General features: G+C 42.1%; 2 protein-coding genes across 2 annotated transcripts in view; one reads left to right on the top strand and one right to left on the bottom strand.

Annotated features, from left to right (window-relative positions):
- The window catches only part of cdk10 (cyclin dependent kinase 10), a 192,800-nt gene that overhangs the window by 92,453 nt on the left and 78,151 nt on the right, over window positions 1-22,196 (top strand). The window lies entirely within an intron of this gene.
- The window catches only part of spire2 (spire-type actin nucleation factor 2), a 39,591-nt gene that overhangs the window by 14,182 nt on the left and 3,213 nt on the right, over window positions 1-22,196 (bottom strand). The window contains exons 2-7 of the mRNA XM_085778297.1: window positions 9,461-9,504; window positions 7,153-7,539; window positions 4,862-4,942; window positions 4,584-4,748; window positions 1,443-1,529; window positions 506-623 (exon numbers count right to left, since the gene is read on the bottom strand). Coding sequence (XP_085634423.1) covers window positions 506-623; window positions 1,443-1,529; window positions 4,584-4,748; window positions 4,862-4,942; window positions 7,153-7,539; window positions 9,461-9,504 — 882 coding nt within the window. The remainder of the gene's footprint in view (window positions 1-505; window positions 624-1,442; window positions 1,530-4,583; window positions 4,749-4,861; window positions 4,943-7,152; window positions 7,540-9,460; window positions 9,505-22,196) is intronic.

Below are 22,196 nucleotides of genomic sequence, written 5' to 3'. Positions count from 1 at the left end.
GCAAAGTGAAAAATAATTAAATAATTAAATATATTTCAGAGATGTGATCCCTTGTTTTCATGAATTACCCACTGCAGCTTTAAACAGAGCAAGTCTCCTTCATCAGCAGCCTACACACGGACTCACTCTGACCTTGATCTGTAAATAGCAGGTCAATACTTATGAAATACAACACCGCCTCCACATGTACTGTAGCAAAAAATGGAATAATACTCTCACAGCTTACAAACACAAGTTTGTACATAGTTCGACCTGCATTGTGACCCTCACAGGCTACTGTATCGGGCACACAGACGGGAGTGTCATCCCTGAAGTCATTATTTAGCCGAGTGTGTGGTTCGTTCACTTTGAGTGTAACTTGGTGAGCAGGAGCAGAACGTGGGTCACACTGAAACTGCAGCAGCACCAGGCCTTATCTTTTACGTCATTTAATATCACATCAATAATTCTCACCAGACAACACCCAACATATGTGGTAAACAAGCACTGTATGATAGTCCCTTACGTCTGGAGCTGGGTAGGACCACAGGCCTGAGCTTCCTCTCCTGCTTGATCTCAGCCAGGACCCGGTCATGGAGCGACTGCTGCTGCGGGGGAGGAGGGGGGAGGCTGCGCTCTGTAACCTAACGAGAAGAAGGAATAAGAGGATCCATTAAGTGCTAAATGGAAGGCAGACTGAAGAAGACTTTCAGATTAGAGGTGAAACATTTTCAGGAACTGAAAAGAACTCCAGTTGCCTTGGATTTTAGCACTTAGCAACCAAGACCTGGACGACTGAAGACCTGCTCAGACAATAAGAGGGTCCATACTGAGAGAAATGAAAAAAAAGAAAGAAAAAGATCAAATTGAGATGAGTAAGAAAAGACATTTTTTTATCCTCTTGGTGCTCTCAAGGACAAACTACGTACATACATGTATGAATGAAGATAAGACATACACAAACTCTAATGAAATTCAGAATAACATGTGGTACTGGTAATGTTCAGAGAGTAAAGTAGATGTACAGGAATATCAGACTACAGGACAAATGAGAGTCATCTCCTGGTGGGTGTCCCAAAACAATGTGGCTACTGCTCTACTGTTACCAGTATGAAGGCAAACACATTGAAAAGTTATATGTTAACTAATGATGAAGGGTAGCAGTATTAGAAATATATCTATCAAAATCAGGAGGATATCTGAGAATATGGTTACAAAGTAGTACATTGCAAAGGGGGAAATAGATCCGGCTAACTGGTAATACACTGTATATACATGTCCATTAGCAAAAGAGAAATAGTTACAATATGAGGGAGATGTTGATGTTAGCAGTTCAAAGAGTTCGCTGACACATCATCATTAAGCTACATTTATAGAGTAAGTGGTTCTCAGGATATATTGGAAACGACAGGGAAAACCGCTTCTTCAAAACTTCCCCACACAGCTGAGCTGCAGCCACTCACTGGTTTAAGAGGAGGTCTGGATCTGATGAAATCCAGGATCAATTCATGGGCGTTTCTCTTGACTCTGGTAGGAATGTCTCCGTCCACCTGAGTAAGACAAGACACACAACACCAACTGTGTTCAGACACACAGCTGCAGCAAAACCATTAGCCTACCTATGGGTCTGATGCACTGTAAAGGATCATTCATGCTCAGCATTAGTCAACATAGTGATGGAGCTTTCTGTTCAAACTGAAATGAACCCTGTTCCTTTTCTCTGTATTCGTGCACATGGACAAAATGGAGCAATGCCACCGTAAATCATGGGAGCAGTAGAAGCCAATAGTTCAATCTAAATAACATGACCACGAGTTACAATTAAGAACTTTTTAAAAAAAATGGCAGAACAATTTGAGTTGAGGTTATGCAGTTTCTTTAGTGACCTTGCAAACGGTCTGCTACACGCATATCTCAATACGTAAATTATTTGGACCTCCTCCACAGACAGGTGACATGTTGTTGTCCGAAACTTGGAGCTGTGATCTAGTGGAGGAATTGGTAAATTATATCAATGTCAATACATATGATGCATAAAAGTACGTGGGCGGTGACAGTTACACTGTTTGAAATGGGAATAAATGAGCCAAAAGCCACTTGGGCTCTTGAAACATAGAGTAAAATAATCCCACCATGAGTTACGCTAATCAAAATATATCAGCTGCATTCATAGACTCCTGTGGCCAATTGGGGTCAGAGCGTTTAGGACACACTGCTGGAATTTTTTATCCCTTTCTGGCCCTTCTGTTTTTTACCATAACTCGCATGTTAATACCCTAATTATGATACAGTTTAACTGAAATATTTAATAGGATCAAATAAAGTAATTATATTTTTTATCCAAAAGGTAAAAAGGTCAACTTCCTAGTGACATCATAATATTATGTTGAAAAAAAAGATGTGACAATATGTCCTGCATATAGGTCGAAGCATACAACCACAAGTCATGATTCTGTTTTCTTTCAAACTGGGCTTATCAATATTTGTGTATTGATTATTGAAAGAATTACTGCACATATAGTAATGGGTAAGGTATCACTTGTCGTGGTAAATGTTGCACCTAAATATGTTGTCCTAAGTATTGCACACCAAAACCTAATCAGTTTATCTTGGAGTCCAAGTTAATGTTTGACATGAATTAGTTGAATGTGCATGTGATCGAGGCTTTACAGAGATATTGTGTCATCTCACTGTTGCTGACACGGAGGTACATACAATATATGCAAAAAAAAAAGAACATACCAATGATAGCAACTACATAAAAATCTACCATTCTCAGGATAATATAACACTATGCTGTTTACGGACTATTAGAAAAGCTGTATCTAACTGTATGAAATGATTTCAGTCAGTGTATGATCGCTGCATAACATTATCAATACGCAGTCACAGAGGATCCAGTGCTTTCTGGAGGTGAACTGAAACAGCTGCCAGAACAACAGACGGCAGAGAGAAGCCTTCATTAATATTTGTGTTCTAGGCCTGAATTATGTATCTGTCCATGGACAAGGCCTCAAAGTGACTCTGATGCGTGTGAGGCTGCTAAACAACATCTTCTTGCTATAATAAAGCCTGTAGAGTAGATGGTGCAATGGCGGCTGATGGATGATGGCTCCAAGGCCTAGAAATGACAAACTGGAGTCACAGTCTCACTCAACATGAACAGAGTCAGGTGACAATGGAAACATTTCTATCCGGGTAAAGACTTCCGAGAGGAAAAAGATGTCATGATGTTTCCTCCTCAGGAACTGTGACGGTTTGGTTCACTACTCTCCAGACGGCACTTCCTCTGCAAGTGACATTTCAATTACTTGCAGCATCAACAAGTTCACTGACACTTTGACTAAACTATTCTGACTGATTTACAGACACACACACTTCCACTATTTTCATCAGAGATGGACAGAGTACTCGACCCCAGTACTTGAGTAAGAGTACAAATACTACTGGTCAAAATTTCTCCGTTACAAGTAAAAGTAGCTCAGTCGACATGTTACTCGAGTAAGAGTAAAAAAGTACTTGCTTTTAAAGGTACTTAAGTATCCAAAAGTACATGCTTTATTACATTACATTATTTATTATTATTTATTACATTACATTTACTTTAAAGCAGAAGTAAGTGATATATTTGTGTTAATATAAGTCTTAAATAGTTATATCTTCCGACAGCAATCACTTACATAGAGTGTTTGGACCGAAACATGGGTCTGTCAGTCCCTCTGCTCTGCTCTGAGCCGAGGAGAAAACATTTATCGTATCCTACAGTTTTTATCCAATGAGGAGAGAGAACGGCATGCAGGGCTGTGTGTGCAGCCAAGGGACGCCGTGAATGTGGCGACGTAGGGACGAGGACTGTTATGGTGCGTTCAAGGAAACTCGTATTTTTCCGACCGTGAAGTCGTACCAGTTCGATCTGGTACGAGTTCACCGGTCGGAAGTTACGAGTGGCCGTTATAGTGACTTTCACCGGTAAAACAGGTCGGAAAAACACGAGTGGGTTGCCTGGAACGCTACAAAGTCGTAAGTTGTGACTTGAAGCTGTAATTTACGATTTAAAAAGCCTGTCTGGAACGCAGCATTAGCGAAAACGACCGGACCACTTACTTCTGCTTTAAGTAAAAGTAAGTGTAAATTTCTTATTTTTCACATCAATGAATTAATATAATTTTTTCTAAATGAATTTAAGGAGCTTTTAACTCTTGTTTCTGAGAATTAACTCTTTGAAACCAGCTGCACTGATGTGCTTCTTTTAAGGGTTAGGGTTTCCTTCTTTGACAAACACAGCTTGTGTCCAATAGGATTTTAAAAGAAAAAAGAGCAGACCTGAAAGTAACGAGTACTTTTCAGCCTTCCTAGAAATTAACTCCAGTAAAAGTAAAAATATTTGTCTTGGAAATGTATTCAAGTAAGAGTAATAAGTACCAAAGAAATCTAATACTCAAGTAAAGTACAAATCCTCTGTCCTCCCCTGTCCACCACTGATTTTCATCACTTCATCTACAACTGAAATTCAAATTGCTTTGGTTGCTTACAGCTCTACGCCTTTCATCACCCTTATATTTATATCATGTCTCGAAAAAATAACCTGACGTTTGGTCTCTCACCATGACTTTGCGTAGCTGGAACTTGCGCGCTCGTATGTCCTGCATCAGCATCTCAAAGGGTGTGAGGCTGAACTCTGTGGGCAGTGGGTTGAACGGCTGCTCCTGCACCTTCTTCAGCTTCACTCCCTGCCTCAGCTCCTTCATCAGCTGCACCCACAGACGTGCCTGTGACAGAAACAACGCCATACATCTGCATGTGACGACACCGGCTTCCTCATCGATACACACTGTTGCACTGTGCTCCCTGTGATGCTGTGGTCTCGCTCGTTTCAACTCACCCAGTCTCTGTGTTTCAGTGCGTCTAATTCAGCTGTAGACCGGTCCTCCAGGGCTTCTTCTGTGGTGATCTTCTTCAGCATCTGTGCACCAAAGCAACAACAAACATGTTTGTCAATTTCTTTTTCTCAGATTGTAAATAAAACTGGATGTACTGTAGACTCTGTGATGTCAGTCACAGGTTTCTGAAGAGCTGCTCCATCCCACTGGACATTTTAACACCGGAGTCTATGGCGACTGACTTACTTCAAAAAAACTGCAGTTTTTAGTACTTCTTCCTACTTGAACATACCATTACAGCAAATGCAGTGAGTGCTACTGTAACTATCAAATTTGTCTAATCTGTGAGCAACGAAAAGAAAAGCATCATTTATTATGACCTGGGCCATATTATTATGGCCATTTGTTCTGTCAGTTATGAGAACACTGTGACCACCACAACAAAGCAAAGTGATGAAATCTCTGGGGGTGGTGACTTCACTGAAACATGAGTATCAGCTACAAGTCAGAGTCAGGGCCGTTGTATATGGGAGAAAGGTGATGATAATTCTAGGGGCCCAGCGTCCAGTGGGGCCCACAAAAAACCTCAGTAGTCTAATCTATGTAGATTATGACTGATTTATTCTGCATAAGACCCTGACTAATGACTCATAGTAATGCTGCATTAGCATCAAAACAAAGTAGGCTAAATAAAAAATGATAATACATACGTAGTCTAAGAAAGAAAAATTGGAAAGGTCAGGGGGTAGGGCCCCACTTTAGTATTCTTTCAGGGGGCCCAGAATTCCTAGCAACAGCCCTGGTCAGAGTATCACACAGTTTGCAAATGTAGTAAAATCATTTATTGCACAGAAAAACATAAGAGTGTACAAAACTCAGGCAAGGACTGTGGGCCAAGGCTGAGCCTAGCGCACAGGCTGTGAAGGATGTTCACATCACATGCTTGTGTCATAGTCTACATTTACTCTTAACTGTTTTTCTGGAGTTGAGGAACAGAGTTATTAAAGAGCAATGAGCAGAGAGTTATTGTTTATGTCACATAAATGCACACCTATTGTGTCGAGTAATGCAGCACACATTCCTACCAACAGCATCATGCTGTTTTCGCTGATGAACAGTTGTCGATGTGTGAGATGTATTTTCGTGTGTCAATAAATGAAGCAATGCACCAGTGAGAGCAGAAAAAGAGACTGATGTCAACACTGTGGTATTTAAAGAAGTCGAACCATCAGTTTTGTGAGTGTTTCATGAGGAGGGGAATTCAACATGTTTGTTAGAGACAGAGTGAGTTACTGAGAAACACAGGGTGAAAACGTAAACGCTGGTTTAACTTAAAGCAGCAGTAAGCGGAATGTTTGTGTTAAAGCAGAAGTAAGTGGTCCGGTCGTTTTCGCTAATGCTGCGTTCCAGGCAGGCTTTTGAAATCGTAAATTACAGCTTCAAGTCACAACTTACGACTTTGTAGCGTTTCAGGCAACCCACTCGTGTTTTTCCGACCTGTTTTACCGGTGAAAGTCACTATAACGGCCACTCGTAACTTCCGACCGGTGAACTCGTACCAGATCGAACTGGTACCACTTCACGGTCGGAAAAATACGAGTTTCCTTGAACGCACCATAACAGTCCTCGTCGCTACGTCACCACATTCACGGCGTTCCTTGGCTGCACACACAGCCCTGCATGCCGTTCTCTCTCCTCATTGGATAAAAACTGTAGGATACGATAAATGTTTTCTCTTCGGCTCAGAGCAGAGCAGAGGGACTGAGAGACCCGTGTTTCAGTCCAAACACTTTATGTACGTGATTGCTGTCGGAAGATATAACTATTTAAGACTTATATTAACGTATGTATCACTTACTTCTGCTTTAATATAAGTCTTAAATAGTTATATCTTCCGATAGCAATCACTTATATAGAGTGTTTGGTCCAAAACACGGGTCTGTCAGTCACTCTGCTCTGCTGTAAGCCGAGGAGAAAACTTTCCTTGTATCCTACAACCTTTATCCAATGAGGAGAGAGAACGGCATAAAGGGGCCGCTCTGTGTGTGCAGCCAAGGGATGCGCGTGAATGTGGTGACGTAGGGACGAGGGCGGGGACTGCTAACTCCATCCGCTGACAGGAAGTTAGCCAAAACGACCAGATCGCTTACTTCTGCTTTAAAATATTAATGAATTAAATAAAATATTCTCTGTTTATTTGCAACAAAATGAAATGGGCAATATTATTCTTTGTAGGAGTGGGGTTAAGTGAGGTCAGGTGATATGTAAACACTGACACAACAATATGACGTACCTCCTTAGCATCTCTGATCTTGATCAGGAAGGTCTGCAGCTCCAGAGTCTCCAGGAACAGAGCCCTGCAGACGGCCTGGTAGTGGTCTGGAGCCAGGCTGGGGTTGGCTAGACGAGACGCACACATCGCCATCACCTGGCGGAACGTACACACCGGCCTTATCACTCCCTCCTGCCCTTCCTCCTCCTCCTCTTCCTCCTCCTCCTGCCCGCTGTAGCCCTCATCTGAAGTGCCGTTCCCAGCGGTTCTGTCTCCCTCTCCGCTCTGCTCCCCCCCAGCCATGCGTTCGATGAGGCGCTCCAGCTGTGGGCTGAGCTCCCTCTCCTCGCTGTCGTCCAGCCCCCAGTCCAGAGCTTGGTAGATGGCCACGCCCAGCGACCGGACCATCTGGAGAGATGGAGGAGCAGAGACATAACACAAGATAGTTAGGTTGTCGGCCAGCATATCATTTGGTCATTGGATTTTCTTTTGATGAATGGAAATCAAAAAACAAAAACTGACTGGTTTATTTGATTTTCATTGTGTAGTAGGTAGGTAGTAGTTCTTATTTATTTAAACTTGGTGTCTTGCACCATAGGTGTCCAGCCCTCATGGGCTTATAAGACACACTAAAAACAAAACAAAACACAAAACACCGGCACACACAGGAGGACAAGGAATACATGCTCGTGTACATATTTTTCTACAATACAATACATACCCACACATGCGCATACATACACACACGCATGCATGCATGCTCGCACGCACGCATGCATGCCCACACATCTACATATTTTTATACAATACATGTCCACACATGCGCACACATACACACACACACACACACACGCATGCAAGCATGCTCACACGCATGCATGCATGCATGCCCACATCCATTGATACATACGCACACAGAGCAAAAAGAAAACAACAACAAAACAATTGCCGGGACTGAAAGACTTCAGACATACAGCACGTCTCTGCGCAACTTAAAAGACTCCAAAATATTGTGAAATAGAAAAAATGAAATTGAAACACAACACGTTCTTCTTTTTGAGTGAATCTGTTGAATGGTGATTCTGTTTTTTGTTACATGAAAATTAGAACATGAAAATCAAATTGTTTAAATTAAAGCAGAAGTAAGCGATCCGGTGGTTTTGGCTAACTTCTTTTTTTTTTTTAAGTATATTTTTTTATTTGATAGTGAGTGAGATAGACAGGAAAGGGGGAGGCAGAGAGAGGGGGAACGACATGCAGGAAAGGTCTGCCCGATGCGGGAACCGAACCAGGGACGCCTGCATCGAGGACTGCAGCCTCCACATGGGGCGGCCGCCTCAACCACTGCGCCACGCACCGCCCCAGGTTTTGGCTAACTTCTTGTCAGCTGATGGAGTTAGCAGTCCCCGCCCTCGTCCCTACGTCACCACATTCACGCGCATCCCTTGGCTGCAGCAGAGCAGAGTGACTGACAGACCCGTGTTTCAGACCAAACACTCTATATAAGTGATTGCCGTCTTATATTAACTTATATTAACACAAATATTCCGCTTACTTCTGCTTTAATTGCTTTTAGACACTCAAAAAGAAGAATGTTCCGTGTTTCAATTTAATTGTTTCTGTTTCAAAATGAAAATCAAATAAACCAACCGTTTATTAGTTTTTTGTTTATTTAAGTATATTTTTATTTGATAGCACACAGTAGAGATAGACAGAAAAGGGGGAGGCAGAGAGAGGGGAAATGACATGCAGGTAATGTCTGCCCGACACGGGATTCGACCCGGGCCGCCTGCGGTGAAGACTGTAGCCTACATGAGGCGGCCGCTTTACCCACTGCGCCACACACTGCCCCCGTTTATTAGTTTTTTACTTCACATTCATCAAAAGAAAATCCAATGACCAAAAGATACAATTAGCGTTGTCCTATACCAACAACATTGCCCACACTAATTTAGTTAAATCCAACGGTACCACGTCACAATCACTCTACTCTTACAAAAGATTTATAACTTGTTTAGAATTACTAACAATAGTTATTAATTCAGTTGTAAACAATTTTACAAATCAAATCCCCTAGTTAACCCACAAGTAAATACTTTATAAGGAATCTTATTGTAAAGTGGTAACAAACTAATCCACTCAGACAAAACATAAAAATCACTACTAAAGAGTATCAACAGTCTTTTGGTGTGTCTCCCCGATGAAGCCCACTTCAATAGGATTTCACAGACAGTATGGCAGCAATTGGTCTTATTACAGCTGACACCTTAAGTTTTTAATCAGCACTTTAACAGTGCAGTGCCCTGTGTCCCTCTACTTCCTTTCTCACCTGACGCTCTGCAGTGGGAGGAGGAGGAGGCCCATCATCATCATCTGGGGAGACAAAGCAGGAGACACACAGCTCATTAGGACTATTTAATTATATTCCAACTAAAATGGCATTTGCCCACTGATAAATAGCACAGAAATCACCTGTTGATTATATGTTCAATTCAAGCCAATGAAGCATTTTTTGGGAGGACAAGTCAGCAAATGTCTCTCAAGTTTGCGACATGCTTTACATGTTAGTGTTGATTTGGATAAATATGGAGCTGACCAAAATTTAAATAGTTTTGAATGAAGCCAAATGACAGGATTTATTTATCATTTGTTTTTGTTACACCATCAACTCCCCATATTTTACAGACAAGCTCAGAGGGATGGGGCTTGATCTCTGCTTCTCGTCCTGGATTGTGGGCAAACTACAAGACTATTAGCCTAGAAATCTAACCGCACCCTAGCGGTAGCAAATAGTAGGTACATTTTAATGATATAGTCTGGCTTGTCAGGCTACAAGACTATATAATGACACTAGGGATATCACAGCTATTTGTTTTCACAATTAATTGTGTAATTAATTAATTAAACGGTATTCATAAATACCGTCACTTTCCAAAAAATATTATGTTGGAACCATATCGGCAGATCAGCAGCACCAAAGTAAAGGTAAATGCACAGATACCGGTCCATTTTCCTAACGTAACATTGAATTGGTAGGAATTTAAATGTTAGCGTGTCATTTAATAAATAAAAAACGATTAAAATAAAGTTAAACATTTGGTATAGATGACAATTAATGACTTGAATATTTCAAACACTTCCCCTATTAGGTCTATTGGTCCTTGTTGTTTACAACTACTTCCGAGTTTCGCTACAGTATCTCATTTTTCACCTCACTATATCACCGTTTAATCTGATGTTTGTAAAGTCTATAAAACCAATGATTGGACAAACATTACTATTTATGTGTGCACGTTTTTGTAATTAGTCATGGTTATCACATAGACTGTATTTTTTTTTATTTTTTTTTTTATCACATAGACTGTAAAAAGAATGGACGTAGCACCCGTGACGTCACCCATTGGTTTGGGGGAGTCTGTTTTGTGCCGCTACTACGGGGGTTTGAACCGCGCCATGTTGGATTCTACTTGCCATATTTGGAGCGGTGCGGCCGTTGGCCGGCCGAGAGCCCGCCCACTGGCCTCGTAGCAGCGGTCTCCGGACCTGTCACTCAACGGTTCTGCGCCCTAATTGGCCAGAACTTTAAACCTAATAATTAGGGCTGGGACTCGATAAAAAAAATTAATCGAATTAATTAGAGGCTTTGTAATTAATTAATCGCAATTAATCGCATTTCAATCGCATATAAATATTTGACCTGAGAACAGTGAGAAGCTTTTTTTTTTTCACATGGATTTAAGTATACCATTGAATGACTGAATACATAAGCTTAAGCATTCAAGGTGGTAAATAACCAAGACCAATAGACTAGGGATGCAAATTATCGATTAATTCATTCATTGATATTTGATACATACAGATTAAATGGTCTTTCCTTCCAATACACTATGATGATTATGTAGTATTTAACTAGGCTACTTAAAGGGATAGTTCACCCTAGAATGATATTTCGCTCATTATCTACTCACCCTCATGTTGACTAAGGGCTGGAAGAAGTTTCAGATTCCTCCGTGGCTTCTCTGAGTTACAGGGGGTCTCGGCATAGCAGTGCATGTCCATATAACGGTTGCAAAGGGACACCGGAGCTCTTCGTAAAAAAACACACACAAAAAAACATCCAAATACCTCCATGATGCTCGTATGTAATGTCCAAATCTCGCGTGATTCGCAGTAACCGCACTGACGCATGCTGACGCCGGCGCAAATCACGCGAGATTTGGACGGACCAGGAAGAGGAGCTTCGAGAAGCTTCCGCTACAAACAAGCTTAAAATATAGACTTATTTAATTTTTTTCGGGACAATTACGCAATTTGGGGCTTCAGCACAAGACGGACATTACATACGAGCAGCATGGAGGTATTTGGATGTTTTTTTGTGTGTGTTTTTTTACGAAGAGCTCCGGTGTCCCTTTGCAACCGTTATATGGACATGCACTGCTACGCCGAGACCCCCTGTAACTCAGAGAAGCCACGGAGGACTCTGAAACTTCTCCCAGCCCTTAGTCAACATGAGGGTGAGTAGATAATGAGCGAAATATCATTCTAGGGTGAACTATCCCTTTAAATCACAGTAGCATAAACTGATTTGTTGAACTCAGCCTGATGTAAACATTAATAAAACTCAGTAACCAATCACACAGGCAGCTCCATGTTGTCCCTGTGTGATGTTCAGGGACAGGTCAGGACAGTCTGAAGACAGAGCTCTGAGGGTGAAGTCCTATCATAATGAGATGAGATGCACCTGTGACAGTGACAGGTCATAGATATAGCGCTGCAGCTGAGCAATTAGCGCTATATAGCGCATTTAGCGTGCGCCCGTGTCTGTGTATCTATGTGCAGGCAGAGATCAGAGATGGTGTTTTAAATAAGCATGCTAGCGTTTCACCAGCTCTCATCTCTGCCAGTCAGCCTCTCAAACTGCCGCCTCTCTCGCGTGCGGGCGCACCGCACGTAGACACACGTGAGAAAAAAAATAAATACTTTTTTTTTTTAAATAAGTGCGATTAAAATGCGTTAATTTTTTTAACGCGTTAATTTTTGTGTAATTAATTAATCGTAATTAATGCGTTAAAGTCCCGGCCCTACTAATAATAGTAAAACGGTAGAGTTTTTAAAAAAATTCAACCCCCTCAGAGTGTGTGCGGGGGTAGAAACTATCGGTTGAGACCAAAAAAATAAAATGTACCAGGCTGTAAATATGTTTTTTTAAGCTGTAAAATCGGCTATTTTAACATGGGGCTCAATTGGAGTTGCTCCCTTCTGGAGCCAGCCCCCAGCGACAGCCGAGGGGATTGCAGTTTTTTGAACGCGGAAGTGAGCTTCACTTCTCAGACCGACAACTGCCCCCTTGGGTTATCATCATACAGTACGTTTACATGCAGAGCTTAATCAAGCTATGCTCAAAATTCGATTTTGGCGTCAAGTCGGACTTCTGTCCTTGTCTCAATATACATGCAACTGAGAAAACCGAATAACTGACGGGGTCCGCCCCCTCATGCGGCGTCACCCGTCATTTCAGCGGGTTAATACGCCCCCCTGTCCTGTTGACTTTTCTGTCACCTCCTAAAAAACTGAATATAAACAACTTAGTAGCTAAATAATAAATTCTCAACTGCAGTTCCCGACCAGACGCGCCAGTCTGGGCTGGATGCGCGGAGAATAGGATACGGGCTTCCTTTCTCTCTTTCTCTCTTTCTCTCTCTTTCTTTTTAAAAAAAACACTCTTGCTGGTCGCGCTGTGTGAAATGCATTGACTCGGCACTGATGTTGGGTTTTTTTCTTTACTTTGCCGGTTTTGGGTGGCTTCTCTGCTCCACTTGGTGCCATCTCTACTGTTGTGGAGCATGCGCACATGCATTGTCTAGTTATACTCTGACTAAGGTCCTATACATGACGGAGAAAATCGAATTCCAATCGCATTATCTGGGTGTCTTAATCGGAGTTCTCAACTCCGATTTCAGTCGGACTAAGGTGTTTACATGCACTACAGTTGTCCAGTTATAGTCGGATTAAGGCAATAATTCGGTTTTTTCAAGTGTCATGTAAACGTACTGATAGAGTAGCCGGGCTAACGGTTAGCGATATTTTTTTTCGTAGGATAGGTCCGGAAAAAGTCCCGCCTTTCCCGCCATTCCCACCTCTGATTGGCTAGATGGGCTCCATTTTCGACTCTGATTGGCTAGAAGGGCTCTCGCCTGATTGGTTGTTTGTTTTGGCTGTGAAACGGCTGTGAAACGCAGGCTGTCGGCAAAGTGTGATAAGTGCCTAGATCTACCTGGACTCTCTCTACTTGGCCTGTCTACACTATACCTGGTCTTTTTACTAAACTTAACCAACTCCTTTCTTCATTGCCTAAACCTAACCAATGGCACAATTACACTTCTCATTCAAACTCAAAATGTAAACTTGGACTCTCTCTACTTATCTGGCCTGTCAAGCCTCTACCTGGTCTTTTTTACTAAACTTAACCAACTCCTTTCTTCATTGCCTAAACCTAACCAATGGCACAATTACACTTCTCTCAAACTCAAAATGTAAACTTAGAATATAAATTTAAAAACTAAATTTTTCGGAATGTGAAACCAGCGGGGATCAAACTCACATTCACCACACCACAGGCGAAAACGCAAATCGCTACGCCATGGCGTCTGATTCATGGATGCATTAGGTCTGATTACACCAAGAATTTCAGTTGGTGTGTATTTTAGTTTACTACAGTACTGTTGTGAGATGACGTCAATCGGAGGAGCGTTCATCCAGCCAATCAGAGGCGGGGAAGGCGGGACTTTCCCAGACCTATCCTACGAAAAAAAATACTGCTAACGGTTAGCTGTTTATTGAGTCACACTCAGTGACTCAATAAACGGTCCATGAAAAAATATTTTTTCCAGCAGATATCTTAGTTACAACATGACTGAGCTAACTGGAGTAGTTTCATGTCGTGTCCGACAACGGGAGGGTTTTAACAGCTGACGTCCTGGTGTTAGCTTAAGACATGAATGGGCGCAAGTTTGTGCCGGCGAACATGCAAAATTTGCCTGTTTGCGCAAGTTCAAAATATTCAACTCAAGTAAAATATTCGTGTGAATGCCACGAGTAAAAACAAATATTCCAGCGGGCAAACTCAAGCGAGTAGAGCGAGGTGAATATTTTACTCGCGCCCGGTGTGAACGCACTGTGAGAGATGAAGAAGCCACAGAGTGACAAGAAGGAAAACTGGGCTGACAAGGGAAGAGGAGGAAACCTGGTGATAGATTAATGAAGGAAAGCGGTCAACTAAATGACCTTTATCTCCAGGTTCACAACAAGTATACCATGGTAGAGTGTAGCGCACCTTTACCTACACTTGGAGTTACAGTTGACCTATGCACTTTTCAAATCATTATCAGTGCATTTATTGCAAGAGAGCAATAACAAAGAGGTAATCTTAGATCCAACAGGACATGCATCTCCAACCTGAAGGCTGTCCGTCCCTGTGTTTCACTGACTCAAGGGCTATTTCTGTAATATCACTGCAGGTCTTTGGAATATGCTGACAAGTTAGTGGGTTTGTTTAGGCGAGTAGAGGAGACACTGGTCTCGCCTGGTTTCTCCTGTATCGTACCGAGAAAATCTAGAATCGTGACCCTAATCCTATCCCTAGATGACACCACTACTACAAGATGCCCACAATATGTCAGGCTGTGTATCTGTGTCTCAGGGACAGTAATGAGCAGCACTGTGGCTCCACAGGAAGCTGTTCTGGCTACATCCTGAAACAATGGGTTGACACATTGGTGTGGAACAGGCAGCAAAAAAACTACAATGAATGAAACAACAGGAACGGCCTCCTTCTGAACCTCTCAAAGACCAAGGAGATGGTCATGTTCCTTCAGAGGTCTAGGCCCACTCGTCAGCCAGTCGACATACGAGGAAAGGACACTGAGGTTGTGCATACTTATAAATACCTAGGTGTGCATGAGGTATATAGGCTAGTGACTGGACTGGATGGTGAACACTATGCCATCTGCCAGCTGGCTCTTTCTCCTCGGGAGGCTCAGGTCCTTTGATGCCTGCAGGTCATGTTTTATCAGTCAGTGGTGGTGGCTAGTGAAAATGTTTTGCTGCAGTCTACTTAAACAGCAGCATGTATGACCTCAACACTACGAGACTTGACGACACATGCAATGTTTGTCTGTCTATGTAGGATGGAATCAGGTTTAGGTTAGGGTAAGAAAATAAGTGCCCCCATAAAGAGGTCAGGTATATGTGTGTGTGTGTGTGTGTTTGCATGCACGCATGTGTGTGTGACAGACAAAAGCTCTCTCTCCCAGCTCAGATGTCAGTAATGATACCCAGGAGGCCTGAAACTCCTCGATCAGCAGCTCTCACTGCGGAGAAACAGGAGAACGGACAGACAGGAGGAGCACGAGTCAGAGACAAAGAGAGAAGGAAAGAACCGGCGCAAACACCAGAGAAAAGAGAGAAAACAAAATAATTGGTAAATGAGAGGTATCAGCAGAAAAATAAAGGAGAGGAAGAATGAGAAAAAGATAAGGATCATAGGTCTGGCATAGGTCCTGTCCACACAATCACTGAGCTGAAAGCAGGACGTGAACGTCAGATTAACAGAGCATGATCCTGTCCCTGTGTGAACACAGAGGCTGCTTCAGTCCACAACAAAAGGCGGCAACTGAAGGAGGGTGAGGAAACTCTATTATACTGCCCTTCCCACAGGAGTGGAGTGATAACCTGAACCCCTGCAAACCTGTCAGACAGGTTCACATAATGCACTGCCGGGGTCACATAGTGTAACCACTGAGACGTCCTTCACTTTCCCACAGTTTCAGGTCAGTAAACACAGGACAGCACAGGAATCTGCATGGAAACGCCTCACAAAAGCCTCAAGTTTAGATCTCAGAGAACAGAGGAGACCAGCTGGTCACGTGGACATGGAGACGTTAGATCCTCGCCGCTGAGCTGCATTGATTTTGTAACAGAAAGTTTCACAATGACATAAAATTGTTTCAACTTTCAGGGTTGCTTTTCACAGCAGTTTTCATGCTTCCATGCTCATTACGAGAATTCAGGAAGGCTAGTTAGTGAAAACAAGAAGGGTTCTCAGCTACGCTAGCAGCTCCCAGAGGCTGACACTGCAACACTGACAGCAGAGCCCTCACTCAGTCAGTGTAACAAAATGTTGAGTTTACTTGTTAGCATAACATAACATAACATTTGTTGACTTAAAGGTGGCGCTGTACCAGTCAATTTAACATAATCTCCAAATATGGCTTCCGTTCAAACTGTAGTCATGGATACAAGAACAGGAGTCTATTGCTGTGTTCAAGACAACTCGGAAGTCGGAAAAAAAACGAGCTCAGAGTTGTAAAAAATGAATTGAACGGCGTCGAACTCGGAAATTACAGGTCGGAAACTCGGGTATCATATCACAGCTCCGACTTTCCGACTTGACGTCACGACAACATCACATGGTGGACCTCGTCTTAAACGGTTAGAATTTAGACATTTGAAGTTATTTGTTGAGGTTTGAATGCATATTTTTGTGTATTATTGCAGTAGCCTATATTAAGCTGTGATTGTTGTACGGTGTTAAATTGTGTTCGTCGTATGTGACGGAAATAACGTTTAACTGTTATCAAGGCTGTAACATTATATATGCACTCATCTGCTGCGTCTCCTCTCCTCCAAAACAAACATCATTTACTGCTGCGTTGATTTTTCGTAATCAGCTATGAGCCACAATACGCCAAACTTCCTTCAGGTATCCATGTTTTTTTTTTCTTCCGAGTTCCTGCAGCGTGAACGCAATGATGTCGGAAGGCGGAAATTTCCGAGTTTGGAATTTCGACCTCCGAGTTGTCTTGAACGCAGCATAAATATCAGTAGGTTTCTGTGCAAAGGCAGCGTCTTCTTGCTAACTTCATGCTACATCCTAGACTCAACTTTTTATTCTGGCACACACACACACACTCCCACTTGCCAGGGTAATTAGGTCTGACGTTGCGTTCACACCGGGCGCGAGGCAAATTTTTCGCGCGATAAGATTACATGCAAAGTCAATGTAAAGACACGAATGGACGCAAGTTTGTGCCGGCGAACACGCAAAATTCGCCTGTTTGCGCAAGTTCATAATATTCAACTCAAGCAAAATATTCGCGTGAATGCCGCGAGTAAAAACAAATATTCCAGCGGGCAAACTCGAGCGAGTAGAGCGAGGTGAATATTTTACTCGCACTCGGTGTGAACGCACTGTGAGAGATGAAGAAGCCACAGAGTGACAAGAAGGAAAACTGGGCTGACAAGGGAAGAGGAGGAAACCTGGTGATAGATTAATGAAGGAAAGCAGTCAACTAAATGACCTTTATCTCCAGGTTCACAACAAGTATACCATGGTAGAGTGTAGCGCACCTTTACCTACACTTGGAGTTACAGTTGACCTATGCACTTTTCAAATCATTATCAGTGCATTTATTGCAAGAGAGCAATAACAAAGAGGTAATCTTAGATCCAACAGGACTTGCATCTCCAACCTGAAGGCTGTCCGTCCCTGTGTTTCACTGACTCAAGGGCTATTTCTCTAATATCACTACACGTCTTTGGAATATGCTGGCAAGTTAGTGGGTTTGTTTAGGCGAGTAGAGGAGACACTGGTCTCGCCTGGTTTCTCTTGTATCAAACTTCGACATCTAAATCTCCTCTACACTCAGAGGGATGTGGATGACCTAAAATGATACTGTGAGACATTAATAGTCCAGCATAAGGGGCTGGGTTTTAATGTTATGACAGTTAGCTCCAGAAAATCTGATTATGTCACAATCAGACTCTCTGAAACACCTCGATTTTTGAAGGAATTCCTAATTCTTTCCCTGATCGTGGTCTCTATATCTGACTATATATATATATAAATACCTAGACAAGACAGACTGATGTGATAAAATATGTTACAGCTAGAATTTTACACAACACCTGTCTGTTGACATATGGTTGGTGCAAATATTGTTCCTGAATGGACCATCGTGTTTCTGCTCTTTGACTTACTGCTGGCCTGATATACACTCAGTGAATCACCTAAACCTTTAACCCCTCACTCAACAGTGTCTTACAGCAACCTTCAAGCATGAACTGTGAGGAGCTTTAACTTAAACTGAGGAATCCCTGCATATCTGTTCAGTACTGCGTACTGCTGGTGGATTGGGATGCAGGCCTGTTGATGCAGGAGGAAGATATCCAAGTTAATTAGATGACACATCAGGAGCTTTTCAGCAGCTCAGACCTAACTGAGCACTCTGAATATGGGACAGCTGCAGCTGCAGTGAACCTGTTTTTATTCAGAGCAATATGACTTCTATTCGATCTATGCTACTTATTCTAAAACCTAGTAATGAGACTAAATGTACCGTAATGATCTGGATTCACATAAGAACAGCACTGCACTGCTAACTGACTGGATATTTCCCTGATGTATTCTCATTACCTTTGTACACTTGACACACAACATAGCACCGTTTTTTTTATTTTGCAACATTGCAGAAGAAGCCTAATAATTAACTAAGAAGGAATATAAATAAGCCTGCTTTAAGCAATGAGGCCAAGTGATTAATTGGATTTTCTGTGCAACACAAACTGCGATATTTACAAAGGTAAACACATCACATCAGTTTTAGTTCATTGCAGTGACACCAGTGGTATTCAGCGTTAGTTCAGTGATACTGTATATAACTAGAGTTGCTCAAAGCAAACAGACAGCACACCCTGAGAAAAGACACAGGTGGCAATGCGTGTTTACTATGGAGCTTATTTCTAATCCTTGGGAGCAAGTGACGCTGCTGAAGACTAAAATCACAACCTCATGGTTGTTTGTCCCTGATGGAAAAATACAATGTGTTTTTATTTAACTTTGTTAATCATATGTCCTGTTTGGCAGAGAAGTTGTTTGAGAAGGCTCTGTCCAGTTTTTTTGCGCGGGTAAATTAAAAAAGAAAAAAGAAAATAAACAGTGAAGCATTGCAGTCCACATAGTTGTATGCAGATACAGGACATATTACCTTTTACTTGTGTTCACGATGCGTCCCTGACCACCGTCGGATCACAAATCATCCTCTATGTTTCTTGGGTGCATGTTACAGCTATTCTTTCATGTGGTCAAGCTCTATCCGATTACAGTCTGATTACTGAAAACGCATGTTAATGCCAGGTGTGAACGAGGTTAGAGTGTTGTTTTGTTTTTTTCCCCCTTATGGATAAAATGAAGTTATTTTACATCTAAAAGGTCAAATTCAGCAAACAGCAACAGTGCACTGCAAATGATGTCAGTAAACTGCACACATGCTTACCAACAGAGACCGTCAGCCGTGTTTCATAGGAGACTAATGAAGACGAAGCAGAGATGTTGGTGAGGCCAACCTCCTCTGGATACTGGTTTGTACCCTCGCCTACATTTGATTTGGTAACCAGTGTGAATCGGATTCGGCAGTAGCCTATTACGTCAGTGAGAATGATAATGATGATGTGTTTTTCCTTCGTCACCTGGCTGATACAGTATATCTGGCATGTTGTGTTGTGGATTCACATTCCCTTCCTCCTCCTACGCAGACACTTGGACAACTTAATGAGGTTTAGATTTCGGGGAAACAGAAATTCATCTCAGGCTGTCCAGGCAACCTGCTGTGCATACTAATGCTACAATATAGTGTGTATTTACATTCCTGGGATGGAGGAGCATGTCACCAGCCCCACCCTCAGTTGGAGAGATTCATTGATCTCTAGCAATAAAATAAATTGAGCTTTAAATTTAAAAAAAAAAAAAAGGTCATGTTAATCAAGTGTGCACAATAACACAACAAATCCACTTGGATTTTAAGTAACAATCAATGTATTTGGACTTGTCACAATCACAATCGACTTGTTTCTTTTGTGACAAAAAACAAATACAGCTACTTTTTTGTGAGATGTTAGCTTCTGATTGGCTGAAAAAGCTAGAATGGTGAGATTGTAATTGATAAGGATGTGATGATTAGTCATTTTACAACAAATCTTTTCATATTATTCAAAAAATCTTACAGTCCTAGTTATTCTTTTCTGCTTGTGTCCTTAAGCGCAGAAATGTTAGGGCAAACAATATTTTAAGCAAGATGATTGTTTCCCCAAATCTAGTTACAGGTATAATACCCCATCTAGCGGTGCGGTTGCATATCTGAACGTATTCTTGATGTTGCATTCACGTGAAATCGGGCAGACGTCAGACAGACAACAGACGCTGCATGTAACAGGATAAACAAGTGTCTATGTAAACAAGTGGTCCGCCAGCACGAGGCAAAACAATACAGGCGTGACAATATGTGTCATGGTGATGTTGTATTGTTTACCTGACCCACGTTTTACTGTCTGTCTCTTGCTGAGTATAATGACATCCAACGGCGTTATTCAGGTGTCTGACTGCACCTGAATGCAACACCAGTGCCTCCGTCCTTCCTCACACTACACAGTGGTGACAGTTTTAACAGGCGCTACCTGGAAAACTTTCTCCCCAAGCCGACAGCTCCGCTGAGTTTCCGTGGTTACCTACGGTCATGCTGCCACTCAACGTAAAAAATGGCGATGCAACATGGCCGCCTCGGTTCGGTGCGTCGCCCACTTATGTATTTGTAATGACTTGTAACAACTCATTCTAAGGTACGAGAAAGCTTTCATTTGTATGCGGGTGTGATTCGACTATAGTGAAATACGTATTTATGAAAGCAATATTTGATTTTTGCTAATAAAAAGCCAAATACCGGTAAGTTACATACTGGGGTTTTAAATATTTGAGGAAACTAATTATTACAGACAGTGCTCTTGCTTTCAACTACAGACTCGATAGTGCACATTCATTATCTCAAAATTAGACCTATGACAGTCTAGCCCCTACTACAGCCATGTGAATATCCAAATGGAGGCTATGAATACTTCAGATGCAACATCTCAGCATGGACTGACATCACTTTCACATTACAATTCTGGCAGAACTTGATTGATTCTTTCATTTATCAATGACTGCATGTGGTGGGTTTGGGTGTTGTGTCATGTGGTTTGTTATTTTTGGGGTATTTCATGTCTTTAGCAGAAAAGGTGAGAAGAAAAGAGGGATGAGAGAGAAAGACAACAAAGGATCAATCCAGCGCTGGTGTCTTTACAGTATATGGTTAAGCTGCTTCTTAATCATCAATGCCACTGAGAGTTGTGCTATGTACGATGGTGCTCTGAAGTCTGAGACCAAGTTGACTCACTTGGATTCTTTTGGCTGATTTCGGACAAAGTAGCACTTTGATTGTATGGGGCACATGCGAGCACACCACCGGAAGATCAACACATCAATTCTCTGAGAGATATAAAACTAAGCAGCTTCATCACAGCTACAGAATTCAGTAAACAGAGACACACCAAAAAGACTCAGCGACCAGGCCTCTCCGTTGTTTCCTCTACAGCCCAGCTGTCTAAAACTGGCATGTTGTTTTGGGATGAATTTGGGCACAAAGAAAAGACAATGGCCCTGTAGCTGACAAGCTACATTAATAATGTAGACAGACTGACTGCTATAGACACTCCATGCTGGTTAAGGGATTTGCACCACTGCTTTGATATGGACTTGGTTTACTTATGGATCAGCGGAGCAGAAACCAATACAAAGAACGAGGACAGTAGCCTATTAATGAGAAGTGAACACCTCCTCACAGACAGAAGTGCAAATTAATCATCACAGTTAAAGCAATACTTACCGATCTGGCATTTCACTCAGCACAGCACAAACATTTGAAAATCAACAGCTCCACCTCCCTCACAAGTCCCACCCACTTGTCCCTGTCACTACCCGATTTGCGACACTACCCGATCTGTGACAAAACTGGTCTGCGCATGCGCAGACCGGCCGCCATCTTGGACAGCTGCCTACGGCAACTCCACTTGGACAAACTTCATTTGGGCACTGCCCGATTTGCGTACATGCTTAAAGTTCTGTGAATTTAAAATACGGTACTGTGAAAATGATTAAAAAATAAAATAAAATAAAATAAAAACCGCGGAGGTCCGTC

The sequence above is a fragment of the Trachurus japonicus genome, chromosome 6 (genome assembly GCF_045865225.1).
Source record: "Trachurus japonicus isolate A0001 chromosome 6, Traja_1.0".
In the NCBI taxonomy this organism is placed as follows: Eukaryota; Metazoa; Chordata; class Actinopteri; order Carangiformes; family Carangidae; genus Trachurus; species Trachurus japonicus.
The sequence above is the reverse complement of the archived record's forward strand: the minus strand, read 5'-3'. Positions and strand labels throughout refer to the sequence as shown.